The sequence below is a fragment of the Nesoenas mayeri genome (genome assembly GCF_963082525.1).
Source record: "Nesoenas mayeri genome assembly, chromosome: 20".
Classification (NCBI taxonomy): Eukaryota; Metazoa; Chordata; class Aves; order Columbiformes; family Columbidae; genus Nesoenas; species Nesoenas mayeri.
Window position 1 is genome coordinate 2953204 of NC_137569.1, and position 18146 is coordinate 2971349.

Here is an 18146-nt window from a genome sequence, read left to right on the forward strand (position 1 = left end):
GATTGCTGCAGGAAACCTTGTTAAAATTCAGATACACACAAAACCAGATGATTGATCAAGACATGTATCATTAATGTAATGTATTAGACGCTTGCATTTCATTTTTTTTTCCCCAAAGTAGTTGTATTCTCCATCTCCCAAAAAAACCCTGAAACCCCTTGTTATAGAAAACATAGAATTTTATTATAAAAGTAAAATTATGCCATACACAAAGGAAATTTGCATATTGCAGTCTTAATGTTAAAATAATACCCAGGGCAGGAGTTTAGATGAGAGTCTCTCAGGCTGCCTTTGGTTGCATGTTCACTATGCAACTGTTCTCAGGCACCACACATGTTTTAACCTTCAACTTTGGAATCGCTGTTACTTTTCCTCTTCTCGCCGTGGCCGTTTGCGAGGGTTCATTTCAGTATCTTCTGCATTTTGAGTGACAGCTGGAAGCTGCACATCTCGGAAACCATGAGACTGTAACATATAAGCAACATCATGTGATAACACTTTATGGATATACTGCGTGGGTAACTGCTTCCCAGAAGATCAGGTATAATGCTGTCATTTATTTTAGATGAGCGGCCACAGAACGTTGATAGACCAGGCCAAGCTCAGAACTGCATGATTTTCAACACACATGACAACTAATAACTGTGTCTGTTTTTTAAAGATACTTCATTTTCACCAACCAGGTTCCCTCTTCATTTTATCACTAACAACTCCTATGACTATGAAGCACTGCTTCTCTCTAAATTATGTTGCCTATTTAAATAAATTAAAAGCCAAAGCCTCCAGCCCTTTTTCAAGCTCCCGCAGAAGCACAATGACTGGATTAATTGCCTCAATCATTTTCAGAAACAAAACTCTGCACTTCTACAACCTCGGATATTTTTATGTAGCTACTTAATGAACTGAAAACATCAATGAGACATTGTAAGACAGCAGCATATCTGAATTGGTCTCTAGACTGCAAAGACTGCCCCAGCATAGTAATTTATGGGACACAATGGGATGAGAACCTTTAGCTGCCAAAAACTATTAATAAATGTTGAAGTGAAAACTAGATGCTGCTACGCAGAGAGCTTGAAGTGATCTCTTTGCCTTAGTACCATTCCTATTTTCTGTTACCTTAGGTCGCAATTAAATGATTTTAAAAGACTTTAAAATATGAAAGATCTGGAAAATCAGTGTCACCGATGCAGATGGAAATGCTGAGATGTTACGTGAAGCCTGCAACTGTCTTCCCATCTCCAGACAAACGCTGTGCAGGGAGCGCTGCCAGCTCAGTGACGACTTCGGGAGGAAAAGGGTTTAATCTGAAAAATTGCTTTGGGGATCCGAACTGCTCAGGTAGAGACAGCGTGGGGATGAGAGCATTTCGGGAAAGCTGACATTTTAGGCTGGTGCAGAGTGAAAAAGCAGGTAGAATTACCATCAGACCTGACTCTTCTAAAATGCCAGTGTCCCCCACACCAAGATCAACCCAAACCAAAACACAAGCCAGTCCGAATGGTTTGTGTAAGTCTCCCATTTCTATATTTCTGTTTCTCAATGCCTCACCTCACGCAGCCTGCTGTTTTCAAAGGAACAAACAGCAAGAGGTGCCACAAGGGCAGAATTTGTGCAGTCCCTCTGCTATTATAAGCAACTCAAGTGTTATTCTAAATAGCATAATGGGGTATCTTTAAGTTTAGTGTTTCACTGCTGCTTGCATCTAATCTCTGCCATTCCCCTCAGGCACAAAGGTGGATCTGTAGCCAAGAATCCACTTAATCCAGCATGCTAGACTCCCAGTGAAAGCATTCCAATGGTTATAAAGGCCAGAACACCATAAAGTAGGCTGCTTAGTATGGATGTTTTGCATTTAAAGGCACGTACCTTCTGGGCATAGCGCCTTGAAAAATCCAAGAGTTTTGTGTATATTTGTGAAGTTGTTACTGGTTTTTAGATGGCAAGAACGTGGCTAATGGAGCCAAGGACGTACAAAGTTGAGATAGTCTGCAGTCATTTTGAATTGTTCTTTAACCTTCTGGCATTTACAGACTGCATCAAGATTGACAAAGGTAGATGGCTTTATTACTTGAGCCGTATTCTCACTCCTGGTCTGGCAGACCCTTCACAGCTCAGGGAAATACTGACAATTCCTACCCAGAATATAGGTCCTGGGTCTCTGTGTTTCATGATTAAATAATCAGGTCATGTTACCTGGGAAATGTAGGTGGATTGGATGATCTACTTACTCCCTTGTGCATAAATCAATTTACATTTCTATACTCTGCACTTAAGAATGAATCCTGTGAAAGAAACTCCACTTAATTTGATAGGTGTTCCACAGCTTCCACGCTTGCCCAGAGCGGTGACCAACTTGCCAACTTGCCAGCATGATGGGAAGGACACGCTGAGAAGGAACTAGAGCTCGGTCACTAAGTTACACACTTCTCCCTCAGCTTACAGGCACGGAGCAGCTGCTTTGTCAATGGTACTAAAGCATCTAATCTGCATAAGCCTAAACATCTTCGAGGATCTAGGCTTCAGGAATTTATTATTATTTTTTTAATTATAATTTTCTGTGTGCTGGTTATACATAGATGTGCTAGATCAGATTTGGAAACACTGAATGTGTATTTACATCTTCCAGCTTAACTACGGAGATGGGAATGAGAAATGATAACAGCAGACTGTTACCGTCAGACCTGAATTTCATGAAAGAAATGGAGAATACATTATTTTTTTACTTACAGAAACCATCTGCTGAAGCAGCTCAACAGGATTAAGAGAAAAAACACAGGAATAATCTTAAGTTTTAACAAATCTTTGATTAGGATACACTCTCAACTGTATGTCAAGATTGTGTGCATTCACACAGAAGAGAGCATAGCTGGTTTATAATGCATATAAAACTGAAAGAAAAAGGCAATTGAACTGTCTAAGACAAAATCCATCTGTTTGTCAGCTGGTAAGGGCCGCGCACTCACATCACATGAGCCAAACAACCTTGGGACATCATCACACTTACCCTTCCAGTCTTTACAGAGTTAAGAACTATATGTATATTTGCAGTATTTCTTCTGTCCAGGTGAATACATCCAGAGTTAAAAAAAAAGTGATTTATGTTTGATAGCTCGAAGGCCTCATCTTAGGGCAACATTAAAATCTGCAGGAAATGCTATGGCAACGTGTTTCCATGAGGACACATAGCAAATAGTTGTGGCATGTACCTATGTATCTGATATGTGAAGATACGAGTCGAGCGGTGGGGTTTTTTTAAAACCTAAATACAGCTTAGGCAGTATGCATTCTCATTAATGTGTATCTGAGCACTCCACGAAAGAAAATAATCACAGGATTTAACTCGGGATGAATAAGAACTCCAGCCATAAGCTGAAAGCTCTTCATATGATACAGACAGAGGAGAAAAATCTCTACAGATCGGCTGGTCGTAGGGTCACTGGTAGGACGGAGCTATGAAAGAGATAAATACAACCTCAGTTACATCAGGCAATGCACTTAAAGCAGAGATGTGGAAATATGTACAGCACATAGCACTACTGAGACCTCTGGAATACCACATACGATTCTGGTCACCCTTGTCCTAAAAAGATAAACTCAACTGGAGCAGATGCAGAGAGGAGCAACTGGGGAAACAACCACCTACCTGCCAAGGGAGAAAACAGCTTGTTCCAGTCTCCCAAAATGAAGGTTCAGAGAGCACGATTGTTCTCTGTAATTGCACTTAGGCCAAAACTTAACATCAAGGGCAGATAAAATCAGCAATACTGACACAAGAACAGACGGGAACAGGCTGGCTGTAAATGTGATCTGGAAATCAAAATGCTTTCACTCTAAGACTAACATGCTGGGTCATTTTTCTAAAGGGAAAAGGTGCAAAATACTCATCAACCTGAAGACATGGCAGTATTACTGGTCACCGTCAGAAGGCAACTGAAAGGCAACACTAAGAAAGCGAACATCATTCTTAGATTTGTTCATGTGTCTGAAAATTCTTTTATGGGTAACAATTTTCCCCCATCGCTGCATTTCCATCCCAAAAGAAATACTAACTGTAATGCAGTAGGGTATGGTTGACTCCTTCTGACTCGGCGACTTGTACAACGTTGCCAACCTGGTTAAACAAAAACCAGATAATTATGATTAGTGAATACAATAATAAAAATTGCAAGTCATCAAATGACCAAACCAAGTTTTCCCCCAGTCATGGGGCAGGTGACGAGTCCAATTCTTATATACTGTCATATAGGTCATTTAAACCGTGGATGCCAAATGAGTGACTGATTAATTAGCCTTATTTCATCATAGTAGTCACGTTTTTGGAATAATATTAATTATGAGTTAATTCCAAATGCCATTTTCTTAAAATGCAAACAAAAAAGGGGTTTGAGCACAACTCTTTCCTGCTGCATTTACCAATCATTTGTTCACTGACCTCTCAAAGTTGGGAGACACCCTCAAGAATTCAAATACTTCTAGGGAGGTTTTTTCTAGGGATTTCACAAGCCTGTCAATACAACCTAGCGAATGGAGAATGAGAATAAGACGCTCCATTTCTAAGCCTGACCTTGCCACTGACATACAGCATCACCTTGAGAAAATCATTTCCCTTGTGCTTCTCTAACACTTCGATTTTGTGTATTTAGACTCTAAGCAATGCATCCTGATTTGTACTTACACAGCGCACAGCCCAAGAGATGCTTGCATGATCTAGAGAGAAAATTGCAAAGCTCCTCAAAGCAAGGGCTTTCTCAGCCAGTCCCAGGGCTGAAAACACCCCCAAAACTTACGTAAAGCTGGTATAGAAAGCGTTTCACTCTCTGTATCAAGACACCCTGCCAAAGGTCCTGTTATTTATTTCGGGGGGTTTTTCACCTCCCTGAGGTACCATTCTATTAGAGAGCACGTAATTACAGCCTGAGGAACACTGCCACTTTGTATTAGCTGCACAGGGAATTCCTCGGAACATTTAAGCGGTGTTATACTCCACAAAACAGCTTGAATCTGAAGGTGCAGGAGCCGTGCTTTTCCAAGCGCTCAGCTGGAGCTCTGCTGTGTGCCTCTGACTCAACAGGATCCTTCCTCACAGCAACGAGAACCCTTATAATTAAACTCTGACATTTGCAACAGTATTAAGAGACAGGTATCATATATGGCCAAAAGGCAAATGGATTCTCAAATGGTCATCTTTGTGTCTCAGTAACTTAATATAAAACCAAGAACAAAATCACAATGGATCATCAGGTAGTTTGTGTTAAAATGCAACAGAATGTAGCTACTTCTGCTTTTCACAGATAGGCAGTTGTAACTGGAATTGCTGTGCTTCTGCAGGCCCCACCCTGTATTAGCTGCATATTTAGAACAGTAAATAAACCACATTTGTCTGTCCTTGGCTTGCTCTCTGCAACCTGTATCTGCAGCCTTCCTGGCTGTGCTGCAGAAGAAGAAAAAAGCTCTTTACTTTTGATATATAAAATTAACTTTTGTTCACTCTGCAATCATGTTGATGCAACTTCTCTCTTATAAAGGCTGTTAACTAATCAGTGATGTTAATTTAATTCCAAATTAAAAAGCCTGCTGTAATCATTCTGCATTGCCTTCAAACTCAGAATTTAAAGCAAAACTCCACGAGGAAGCGACACTGCGTTTCTCGTTCAAGTTTAACAAGTAAAACTATGCACAACATTCTAGTGGCATTTTTATTCGTTGTTTGCAGAAGATTAGGGAATTGAAGCAAGGCTTCTTAATCTCAAATTGCTGCATTGTGATACTATATACAAGACAAATTTAACTGACCGGGAAAGCAAAATGAGCTTGCAATATCCTGAAGAGGGGAGAAAGGCCAGGAAACAGATCTCATCGCAACAGACACAGGTTTTAGAAAGGTCATCCTCATTCCTTTGGCCTTTTAAAAACCATCTTCCACAGGTCAGCTCTGCACTGGAGGCCATGCAGCTCTCCTCCTCCCTCCCTGCAGCTCACTGGCACTTGGTTTCTGCATAGCTGTCCGCTTTTGCAGAACCATCCTGCTGCGTTTAAAAGCCAAAAGGTCCAAACGCTGCCACCGCGGCTCAGCAGGCCCGTGGTCCATCCTCCCCAGCACCCCTGGGTAGGTGCAAAGCCTTCTTCAGCATCTTTGGCTTTGTACTGCCTGGGGCCTAAAAGTCTGAAGCACAGAAATTCCTCTCCCTGCTTACAAACTGCAGATAACAACAAAAAAATTCAACTCAGCCACCAGATCCTAAACTTTTGTGTCTGAGCAACTGCCGTTAGGATGTTCTGTTTTGATGAGACACGGTGTCTTGTCAGAAAGCACGGACAGCAGCACAGCAAGCTGACCGTGGTGCGGAGGATGAGCCTGACAGTTGGGCCAACGCTGTCTTAGGCTGAACTAGAAAGCTCTTGAGCCTCAGCAGCCTGGGACATGGCCAGGAGTCACATTCAAATACCTACCAGGCCACAAAAGCCAGTGTGGAAAAGACTCTCAAATGTCACATTTGTCATTATTATTACATACCTCCCTTGCCTGCCTTTTCTCTTACCTCTGACTGTTGTCCCAATGCAAGATTAAACGGACAGTAGCAGCATGTCCCCAGCTTTCTCCTGCGTGACACAAAATGACAGGCTATTTTATTTATCTCCTGTAATAGCAGCATCATCAGTAAACTGAACTGAAATTAGACCAGTCTTCCAAAAAAACCCCATGATTAAAACATATACACCCTTCTCGCAGTAATGAACTACATCTTTTTTATACGTGCAAGGATTTCACAACTAGATTATTAAATATACAGAGACAAGGAATAACCTCTGTGCTCACCATGTTTTATAGAAAGCTTGATGCAATACTTCCATATTTATAGAGAGATTTTATAGATGGCCAATAAAGGACAAATACAGACAAATCTTGCAAAAAGAGGCAGCATGAAGAAACAATTGCTCTAATTACTACTGAAGAAGTCTAGCGAGTATGTCTAAATCCTACTTCAAAAATGCGATATTCTGTCTCTCAGGCATAATTATGAGCAAACATCGCTCCCTCTGGGACGTAAGCTTTGGGAGAAAGTAAATGATTATTAAAGTATTAATGGCCCCTGAAGCAGTCTGCTGCTTCTGACAGCAAGATGCAAAAGAACACAACCGCAAGCAAGCGGTGGGGAGTGTGGTGGGAGGAAGAGAAGTTTGGATTGTCATCCTGTTTCAGAGGAAACTACTGTTTCAGTTCACACCTGACCACAAGCTCAGTCCATTTATAGACAGTTTTATTGGATGTTTTCCTCTGTTTCTCCCAGGAGACTCCAGAGATGGATTGCACTTTAAAACAGTCGTTTTGGTGAAGCGCTGCAAGGCTCTCCCGCTCACCTGCGCGCAGCCCTGTGACCTCGGAATCGCTGACTTGCTGGTCTCCATCAGGTCAGCCCCACGTGCCCCATGTGCTCTGGTATTCATTACAGCACGGAGAAAGAAAACAATGATTCAACTGTAATGAAGACCTAGACCCTCTCGGCATCTTGCCAGAGCTTGCTCCACGATATCCAAGCTGAGATTAAAGATTTTGGCTATCAGACACGGTTCCGAGACAGAGATCAAAACGCATTTTACAATGGGTACAAATTCCACACCAGAATGTTTCCAACTGTATCTAATATGAGAGAAAAATGCTACTGTAAAATAAGATATTTCTGTGTTAAACTGGCTGTAGATTAATATTTGACCTTCTTTCTAAATATATCCAGTAGAAATGTCTAGGAACATCCAGCTTAGCTATCACTAGAGGGAAAGAAAGCTGTCCCCTTCATAAAGCTCTTGGCTTAATACCTTGCAGCATCTGTGCTTTTTTTTTCATAAATAAGAACTTCCCTTCTGCTTGGAAGCTAAATACGAGTTTAGAGATTAATGCTCTTCTGAAATCTTAGAGCAGACTGTTTCTAAGGCTTACCAATCAATGGGGAAAAAGAATATATATTTAGGGGAGGCAACAGGATTGATTTTTCTTGGGGTTTTGCTGCCGATGCCTCCCTCAATAGTTCCTTTGGCTACAACCAGCCATGCAGGAGTAGGAGCTGCTTTAGCTTTTACGATGGGACTGTTGAAATAGCATCCCTTTAGAGAGGGTCATAAAAATCACCTTGGAATCCAGCAGCTCAATACTTGCACCGAGTCTATGGAGTAAATTCACATCTTTGTACCACTCTGAAATGCTCAACTTGAGATATCGCGGTTTAGGATCAGGGGAATATCTCTTAGCTTAAATATTTTACCAACTGGTACCAAGTTTCATTTTTGCAGGAGTACACAGGACTCAGTTTAACAGTACTGTGTGGTTACACACATTCTGGTGAGACTCACAATCAGTTTATGGTCAATATGAGGTTATGCCAAGCTAAATGTTTGTAAAAGAAAATATGTGCAAGACAATACGTGATATCTTTGAATTATAACCTACTCTGAATGTCTTCACATTCTTTACTGTCCCTATGACTCAATAAACACAACAGCTCTCAAACAACACTGGCCATTGAAAAAAGACAGAATCTATTATCTTTAATGGAGTTTGTAGCCAGAAAGGCTGCCAAAAATGATACATCAGAGAGCAAGAGGCAAAAATGACAAAAAGGGTCAAATACTGGAAGCTGGGTCTTTATCTGCATGCACAGCTCAAAATTCCACATTCTTCACAGTCTTGGAGGAGCTGGTCAGTATTGTTCATTTTATCTTACATCTGTGCCAAATGGTTCAGTGCTGTACGGACACCGAGAACATCTCTGCCTTTGTACTGTCCCCTCCAGAACAAGGGAATCATTACTTAGTGCACAGAAATTGAAGCAGAGAACTTGTGCCCTTTAAGTACATCATAAAATACTACAAAGTTACAACCTGAAATAAGATTTAAACGCTGTGCTTTTTCTTCATTTGTCAAAATGAAGAAGAACTGTTCTATTTTCCACTGTGACTGCAGGAGAAGAGTCTATGTGGGGTATTCTGGTCATTTTAGGAAAAAAATGGAGCAAAAAACCACTTAAAGTCACTGTGTGGCTGAGGATCACATGCAGAACCTCCCTCTACATCATTACTATAGAGAGCACCAGGCGGAGAGTTCCAGCTATGCAGCAAACATGAAAACACCTTTGCAAATTGTTACCGGAATGCATTCAAGTGCAATAGCAAAATAAACAATTAGAACTGTTTGGAGAGGCAGTGAATTCTCAGGGAGCTTAGGAAATCACAGCTTAGTTTGAGGTGTGCAATTGTTAGGCTGCGTTCTCCTCTTAGTGCTTTAACCTGTTCATCACCACATTCCCGCTAGAGCTTTACTGCACCCAAGTCCATCCCTACATTTTTTGCACGATCATTGATGAGCCAGTTTCAGTGTAAATTACCTGATTTATCAGAGGTTTACTTATTATTTAAAAAGCTGAAGTATACCTGGTCTGCTTTTAGCAGAAACAGATTGGAAGACAATCACATCAACAGCTCAGCCAGCACATAGGATGCGGCAGAGTTCCACAATGCTGGCAGTTCCAGATGGGTCTGATGGGCTCAACAAACAATTCCATTTTCTTTGTACATGATGCCAAAAGAAAGGAAATCACAGATTGGAAGATTAACTCAGTTTTCCACTCACCAGCTAAACACCTACCTAAAGCAGGTACCAACATGGACTGGCTTTGTCCAAACCTCGTTGTCATTTGGTTTGTCAGAACTACCTAGAAGAGGAAACAGAAGCAAGAGAGGGATTTTTCAAAGGCTTTTATCAGTAGTTACTCAGGCAAAACTCTTGCTTACTGTAATGAAGCTTTTACGTTAACAAAAGAATCTGTAGAACTGCCTCATCTTTTCCCAAGAACCAAACCAAAATAAGATAACCTTGCAAAATGTATTTTCAGTTTGCATGGCAGGTAGATTTCCTTCACTCAAGACTTTCAAGAAACCTACATTTCTTCCTTCCCAAGGGATGCAAACTCTGCATAACTTGTATATCCCACCGTATCTGTGCTAAGAACTGTTTGGATCTGTAATGAGATGGATGCTCATGACTTGTACTAGCCCTCTAGGAAGAGAGAGATTCCAGCCACTGAGGCATAAATGAACTTGGTGGTGCTGCTCCAAGCATGAGCCCAGTGATTAACAGAATTTCTGCACCTTTTAGTCTAAAAATGCACAAGTGGGTACAATACAAAGCAGAATGAAAGTGAACAGACAGAGCGGGGGAGTGTTTTCGCAGCACGAATCACTCGTAGGAGGTTCACAGACAGTCTAGGTTAGATCCCTGGTAGAAGTGGGGGTGGGTGAGACAGAAAAGAGCCAGGAATATTAATTGTCAAGTTCATTAAAAATGAAAAATTAAAAAAAATGTACCTATCTTACACCCTGGGGGTTTTCATTGTTTGACATGCTTGTATGATTCTTGCTTGAACAGTTAAGAGAAGTGTGTTAAAGCGAGCAGTTCCACTGAACACAGCAAAACTTTACAGAGCTGAAAGCCCCAAGACATACATCGTGTATTTTAGAGAAGTAACTAATCATAAATGGATGATAACAGCCCCAAATAGGCTCCCCATCACCCTGCTAGAGAGGGGCTGGTCTGGGTATCCCAGCACAACCCAGCCAGGGTTTAGAAACTAAAGGAATGTATTTCCTACCATATGAGAGCTTCCAGACCACCCAGCATCCACCCAACAAGCAATCTCTGGCACACGAGCTGAATTTAGACTGGAACTAACTCAAAAACGAACAGGAGGGCCACTCTGAGTTAATTTCTGAAGCTCTGTGACTGATCACAAGTATTTAGCAAGTGTTTGTACTAAGCTCCTCACTTGTTCAATAGAAATAAGTTTTATATGGTTCCCTTGATCAGAGAAAAAAAATAGACTGTACAATGACAACTGCTCCTGCTCAAGGTCACCAGGTACCCAGTTTCAGAGGGAAAGCACTTGGTAAACGGGAGGCTGTGCAAATCAAGCAGCTGTAGAACATTCATCTCCCTTGGTGTCCACACCAGCAGGAAGAAGCTTCATAACCCATGTCAGGGCAAGGGCAGAGGGTGCAAACCCATCGCCCGACCTGGGCGGCACATCAAGCTGCGCCCCTTCCCTTCCCTTCCCTTCCCTTCCCTTCCCTTCCCTTCCCTTCCCTTCCCTTCCCTTCCCTTCCCTTCCCTTCCCTTCCCTTCCCTTCCCCGTCAGAGGAAGCGCAAGGCGAGGTTTGTTTTTAGCACTTACGAACAAAAGCCTATTGAGCGGGTTGCGGGTGACAAGGTTACAAGTCACCTGGAAACGGTGACAGGCACAAGCACCATTTTGAACCTGTGTAAGCTCTAATTCCCGAACAATGCTTTTCTGGGCTGGAAAAGACTTGCCCAAACAATTCCTGGAACAGAAGTAGCTTCCGAGTGCCATCTGCTGGCTGCGCGGCTCAAGATTTGCTGGCCTCCATATTGGCGTAAATGACATGGAAACAATGCCCAGGAAGGGAGCCCTGGGTTTCCATGGATGCCAGAAGAGCAAGCCAAACTAGCAGATAAAGTGGTTTTTCTCCCTAAGAACAGTTCCTCTGCTAAGACAGTAGTTTATTTTCAAATGAGGAGTGGAAAATTACGTTGGAACTGCAACGTACTCTGATGTATTTTAATGCATGCGCTTTGTAGGTAGAAGTCGCCAAGGGAGCATTGCTTGTCCGAGCAAATAATTAAAGATGATGTGAAACAGCACAACAAATTGATATGCTACCATTTAATTAGGATCTACAGGATGCTTTTAATGCAAATTTTACTTATTTTGGCAAATCTAGGAATTTTCCACCTAAACAGTTTTGCCTGCGTGATCCATCTGTATTTACTGACCAAACTGGCAAACATGAACATAGGGGACATTCTTGAAGTTGTATTTTGCTGTTCACAATCACAAATCACATGTAATTCTTTGCACCTTTTGTGATTTAAACCTTCCCCAGGCTTACCGCTGATTTATGATCATTTGCTACGATGATCAGCTGCTGTGCCAGACCGTTCAAGAGCCTCGTCCGAAGTGAGAGGTCCTCGAAGTCATGGCGAAAAGGAAATGCAATTCCATCAACTACCACCAGTCGGACCTCGACATGGAACAAAACAAAAAACTACCATTACTATCCCGCAAACCAGAGACAAAAAGCAGTAAGATGTCTTTTTAAGCACATTGGAATGTTTTACGTAAGGCAACGGCAATATTTTATTTCATACTCGGATGTGCACAACAGTATAACACCTATTGTCTATCTCTATATATCAGAGATAACCAGTATTTCACACAAGTGCAGGGAAAAGAGCCTCCAGCTCCAAACAGGCTAATACACCAAGTGCAGTTCTGCATTACGCATGGATAGGAGCTCAGGCTGTAGCTGCACCAGCTTAAACAAAGCGCTGCACTAAGCTCTGCATTAGTTAACTCAGCACAGAGCTGCCCTTCCGCCTGTTTCAGACCTCGCTCGCTTCCTTCGCTGACTTCACCCTGAAGAACCTGGTACTGAATAGAAAATAACAAAGCTGGACTTAAAGCCTTGCAGAAAAAAATAAGTTGTTAAACATCAGAATTGTACTTCAATCAATGCTCCACTATTTCACCTTCTCCCTCAAAAAATGAAATGCAAATCAAAACTAGAATGCATGCTGCCTGCAGTCACTGACAACCCATCTGATTCTAAGGCTCGTATCAGTGATCTATCTTAGAAACACAGATTTTAACAGACGCTTAAAGGTATTCCACGCGCTGTGCAAGGAGCTGAGTATCTATCTTGCCTGAAGATGTTTGCTTTGCTGAATTATTTCATTGGTAGCATTCATTAGCTGAAGCTAGAGCACAATGCTCTGCTGGCCCATCACCCTCAAGACACTATATAAATATTAGTCTGAGATTTTGATTTATTCCAACTTCATTTGTTGTAGCTGTTTTGATTTGATTGTTGGTTGTATTTGTCTGAAATACAGAAGGGAGATGGATATTCTTCCAGTGTTCACATGTTTGGATGTCACTCAGCTCCTAGGTGTCTACAAGTTCTTTTTGACTTTCAGAACAATCAGCGTAACAGTATAAACACGAGTCATGCTACAAAGGAATGTATATATAGTTATATAACTTGCCTATCAGATTAACATGTCCTGGTAGGATGCAGTTTAGTTTATTTTCTCTCAGTTGCACTTACAAAACTGCAAACAAGTAGATTTAAAGTATTCAAAAGTAGGCTGTACAGAGAAAACTTGGAAACATTTGCCTTCTCCATGTCTGTCTCTACTAGACCTTAATTATGTTTATTATGACAAGAGTATTTTCTAACATAGTCTTTTTCATATTATTGGTCTTTCTCATGTTATTAACAAGGCCTCAAACTAATTCATATTTCCAAATAACACTCTCTACAAAACCCCTAAAACCTGGAGGTTTCCTGTGGTCCCAGCCCCAGCTCCAGCTCTGCGCAGGGGGCCCAGACTCATTTTAACGAGAGCGGGACTGCAATGAGCATCTGTCAAGTCACTGACAGCCCATCCAAGGAATCACCAGAAGGTCTTATGGTTCTCCTGCAACCTTCAGCGCTTCAGGCTCCAGGCCAAGCACAGATAAATCGGCACAGATGGTACCAGAGAACTGCAGCCCAGTGTAACTGTGCTAATGAAGCCATGTACTTTCCACAAGAGCAAACACAACAGGGCACCGTTAGGACCTGGCAGAGAAAGGGAAATACCAGACTACGCTAAGCAAAAGTAAAGCTCCCATCTGCGCTTTCAAGAACATAACAGCTTCCAAAAATGGGAATGATATGCGAGAGACAATCTAACTAAACAACACTGATTTGTGCTCTGCTAGAATGAGGCACAAGTCGTCTTCCCCAAATCTTGCTGGGGAGTGATCTGCTGTGCATAATCTAGAAATCTGGAAGGGAGGTGGTGAAAATCTGCCTTACAATAGCATTTCACTGAGACACTGGGTATTAGGAAACTTTTTGGCTGTGGTCCACCCGAGAGTCAAGCTGCAGGCTCTGGTTGCTTGTAGCAACAGATGTATTGGGAAGAAGAAGAGTCACTTTCTGGATGCCAACATGGTGCAGGATGCTTCTGGTCCTCAGGGATCTTCTAGGACCGAAAAACAGCACTAAGCCTTTCTGATCCCCCTGCATGACGGTCAACACATGCACACCTGGCTCAGAGACTCTTTTCTAAGGCAGTTTCGTGTGGATTCACAACTCAGTGCTCACAGAAATGTAGCAACATGTGGCAACACAGATCCAGTATCTTTGCCTCAAAGTGAAAATCCAGGATGCGAGCAGCAGTCGTAGCAAAAGCAAATGACTCTCAAGAGTAATCGGGATGGGAATGAAAAAGCAATCAAGCTTTACATTTGTACTCTGGCATCAGCCAATACATTACAGTCAAGCTGATGAGGTACCAAAGTGTTACTCATGTTACTATAACAGATGAACATCCCTGAAAATCTTTAGTGTGAAGACAAGTGGTATCGTCTGCTAAGTCTGCAATAACCCTTACCTTGGAATGCTCTGAAAGAAAGTCTGGGAGGAGGTAAACCTGTGCAAGCAGCTCTATGTAGTCACGACAACGGAAGTAATATATGTGAGAAAGGATACTTTCCAGAGAGAAAGTCTCCAAAGCTTTTAGATGATCTGAGAACAAATAAATAGATGAGTAAATGAGTCAGACGTCTGTACTAGCATACTGTGACTTTGATCATTCTATCAAACTACGCCTTCCACATATAGCAACAGCAAAACCCCCAGAAACAGTCCAGGTAAAGAGTGTGGGAAACGTACTTTCCATCTGGCTTGAAAGTCAAGGTGGTGGTGAGCAGATGCGATCTCAGCATTTGCACACAGGTACACCGGAGGCTCCAAGGGAGCGCTCCAAAAATGAAAACATTCTTTCTGAAAAAATAACTTTCCTAGTAAATTATTTTCAAGCCAGAGCACTGCCAGAGGAGAATAGTGACTATTAATCATCCATTGTTTAATGCGCAGGCAGTAGCTCATTTAATATGGTGTCCTTTTACCTCTTTTCAAACAGAACTTTGCCGCATAAAATACTCCAAAAAAGTTGTGTCAGTATACCCAACACACCAATGACTTATAGAATAAAACCTTCATTAACTACAACCTGGCTATATTGGCCTTATGAAGGAGCCAAATTCCAGCTATGGTTCTACAATATGGGGCTTCAGTAGCAACACTGTCTTAAGAAATTCTGCAGCTGCTCTTCTTGTCCCTGCATTGCTGCACATTACCCCTCAGTTTTGCTGACAGAGTTGTCTTTGGGTTTTGCTGTAAATTTCATCATTAATGTGCTAAACAACAACAACAACAAAAGAGCCAAATAACCCACATACCTAAAACCCAGAAATTATCATGTAGAAAAAGAATTATTCTTAAAGTAGTTCAGCTCAGTCTGCAGCATGGCTCCACGTACTGATGCACTTCAGGGTATAATACATACAGGTGGAAATAAAAGGTTGGCAGCAAGAACCCCTTAAGCCAGCACGGCTGCTCAAACCCTCAAATGGTAAAACTGCAGCCTAAGAGACACTGGTTCAACTCAAATCCCAGCGTACAAGGCAGAAAAAAAGGACTTGGCAACGTACCTTCTTCTTGCTGAGCGTGGGCAATGAGCTGGCAATGCTGCACGCAGGCAGCTGCGATATCCGCTGCTCTGTCCACCATAAAACTTCCTTCGGTGTCAATGAACACGGCTTCTCCAGCGACGCCCCCAAAACACTCTGGGATCTGTACGTCTACAGCCAACTGCATACTGCCATGGGAAACGGAAAAGAGAGAAAGTACTTATATCCCAGAGCTCTCCCCTTCCAGCTCACTCCTAAAGTGACCTTTCTGCTGGGGAATACCTGGAGCGGGAAGCAGTACCACCATTATCGTGATCAGACTTATAATGCTGTATAAGAATCAGATTGCAGTCATGACAACAAGAAAATGAACTATCCTTATAGTTAAATTAAACAAGGAAAAGTGATCAGCAGTTGCACAGAAGTAATCTCAAAATAAAATACCACAGCTGTGTCTTCCCAACACCAGGAGCTCCGCAGATCTCGGTGATTTTTGTCAGCTGCACGCCGCCTCCCAGGATGTTGTCTAGTGCTGAGCAGAAGGTGATGATGAAGCCCTGGGCCTGCTCTTCCTCCAGCAGTTCCAGCGCTGTGCAGTTCCTGGTGGTGCCTGGTCCCCCCGTCGTCCTCGCTGCATCCCCCTGACACGCCTGCCTCACCACCTGTAACGCTTCCAGCGCCTCTTCTTTGGAGATTCCAATTTCTAGAAGAGTCAGAATTACGAAAACACTATCTTAATTTTTTTAAACACAGAATTATTTACGTAGGGATAATTCAACTTGTTTTGTCAGAAACCTGATCATTCTGCAGTGTAACACAAAAATATGAATCCTTTTAGTATAAGGATGCACACAGCTTGCCAACACCTCTGGAATTAATGATGTGGTTTTCAAAAGAGAGCAACAATGCCCCGCGTTCAGAATTCAGGTGACAGTTAGCTACCTGCAAATAGAAATTAAAACCTGTTGTTCACAGACAGGTATGAGATCCAGCAGAGTAATTCACTTATTCTGCACTGAATGTACTATCATATAAACTCATTTGAAGCAAATAATGTCCCATAAAAGCAGTCGGGTTGCAGACTCTGACAGTGACACCTGCTGATCGTGCTCTGAATTCTCAGGGTGTTGCAGGGCTGAGCACCTTGTGCATCATTTCTGGGTCTGACACACAGACCTCACAACAGAGACGAGGTACCTGCCAATACCTGTGTGTTCATCTTTATTACACGTATCCGTCTGTCAGATCTGGCTACTTCACTGCGATCTTCAATGCAAAACTATTAGCACAGATTAGCACAGTTAATAGAAATAATTTTTATTCTTACGATGTCTGTGCAAATTTTAAAAGCAAATAGAGTTTGGTCTAGTGTACATAACCACAGCAAGACTGGCAGGTTTAGCCTGTTTGCAAGTAGTTATCAGCTTTTAAATAATGCAGGTAACAACTGGAAGGAGAAAAATGAATTGGTACTGATTTGATTTTATGTTGTTACTCCTCATGTTTGTACATTTCCTCATTTCCATAGGGGTTCTTACAGAATCATAACAGCTTTGTGAAAAAGGCAACTTTCTGACTACATTTAAGTTTATTTTGTTTAAAGCACGTACCCTTGGGGAAAGAAAGGCATGAGAGAGACAGAATCCTCTGGTTCTTCCTTTTCTGTACCCTTTACATCTATCACTCGGTGTAAGATCTTCTATCTCTGTTTGTTTGCAGTAATCCAATATTAACTTTGCCCATTTCTCTGCCCTCACTCAAGGCCTCACTGAGAGGAGCCGCCACTTCACCGTGGACCAAGCACCTCATCTGCCCGAGCTGCTTAACGTGCACCAACCATGGAAGCAAGCGATCCCTGCGATCCCTGCGATCCCTGCTCACCCGCCCGCGCCACCGAGCCCCCCGGCCGCTCCGCGGAGGGACCAAGAACCGCCGGGCAGCGGGGGCGCCCGTTCCCCCGCCGGTACCTTTGCTCAGCCCGCAGGGGCCGGTCTCCAGCAGCTCCTGCGCCGTCTGGAAGCCGGCGGCGACGAGCCGGGCCCGCAGCGCGGGGGCCAGGGGGAGCCCGCCCACGTCCCGCTGCATCCCGGGGCCGCCGAGGCCGCCATAGGCCGCTCCCCGCCGCGGGCATGGGACCGCCCCCACAGCGCGCGCCGGCCGGGAGCCACGTGACGCTGAGGGGCCAATCACTGGCTGCGCATCTAGGCGGGAGGGGAGGGGGCGGGCACGTGGCGCGGCCGTTGCGGAGGCGGCGGCGCTGAGGCGGGTGAGGCGGCGGGGACCGGCGGGGACCGGCGGGGACCGGCGGTGTGTGAGGGGGGGGCACCGGTCGTGAGAAGGGGGCAGAAACAGCCAAAGGGCAGCTGGAGTGACTCCTGTGGCCCGGGAGCGGTGCTGGCTTTGTCTGGCCTTCGTCCAGCCAGAGAGGCCTGCACACCCAGCAGGTGTTTGGGTGGTTCTGTGATCCCCCTTTAGGAAACGGTCACCTTGCCAGTGTAATAACAGGCAGGGTCTCTCAGCGAAGCGTATTTTATTAACAATTTTGCAAAACTG

At 43.2% G+C, this 18146-nt stretch overlaps 1 protein-coding gene across 1 annotated transcript; it reads right to left on the reverse strand.

Moving 5' to 3' along the window:
- Positions 1 to 262: 262 nt before the first annotated feature.
- RAD51C (RAD51 paralog C) lies at positions 263 to 17692 on the reverse strand. The gene is made up of 9 exons (XM_080357029.1): positions 17561 to 17692; positions 16038 to 16296; positions 15615 to 15781; positions 14513 to 14646; positions 11959 to 12090; positions 9641 to 9707; positions 6543 to 6603; positions 4054 to 4114; positions 263 to 465 (listed from the first exon to the last, which is right to left on the reverse strand). Exons 1-9 carry the CDS (start codon positions 17676 to 17678, stop codon positions 364 to 366), a joined length of 1101 nt encoding a protein of 366 aa, XP_080213155.1. The 5' UTR covers positions 17679 to 17692; the 3' UTR covers positions 263 to 363.
- Between the last annotated feature and the right edge of the window lie 454 nt (positions 17693 to 18146).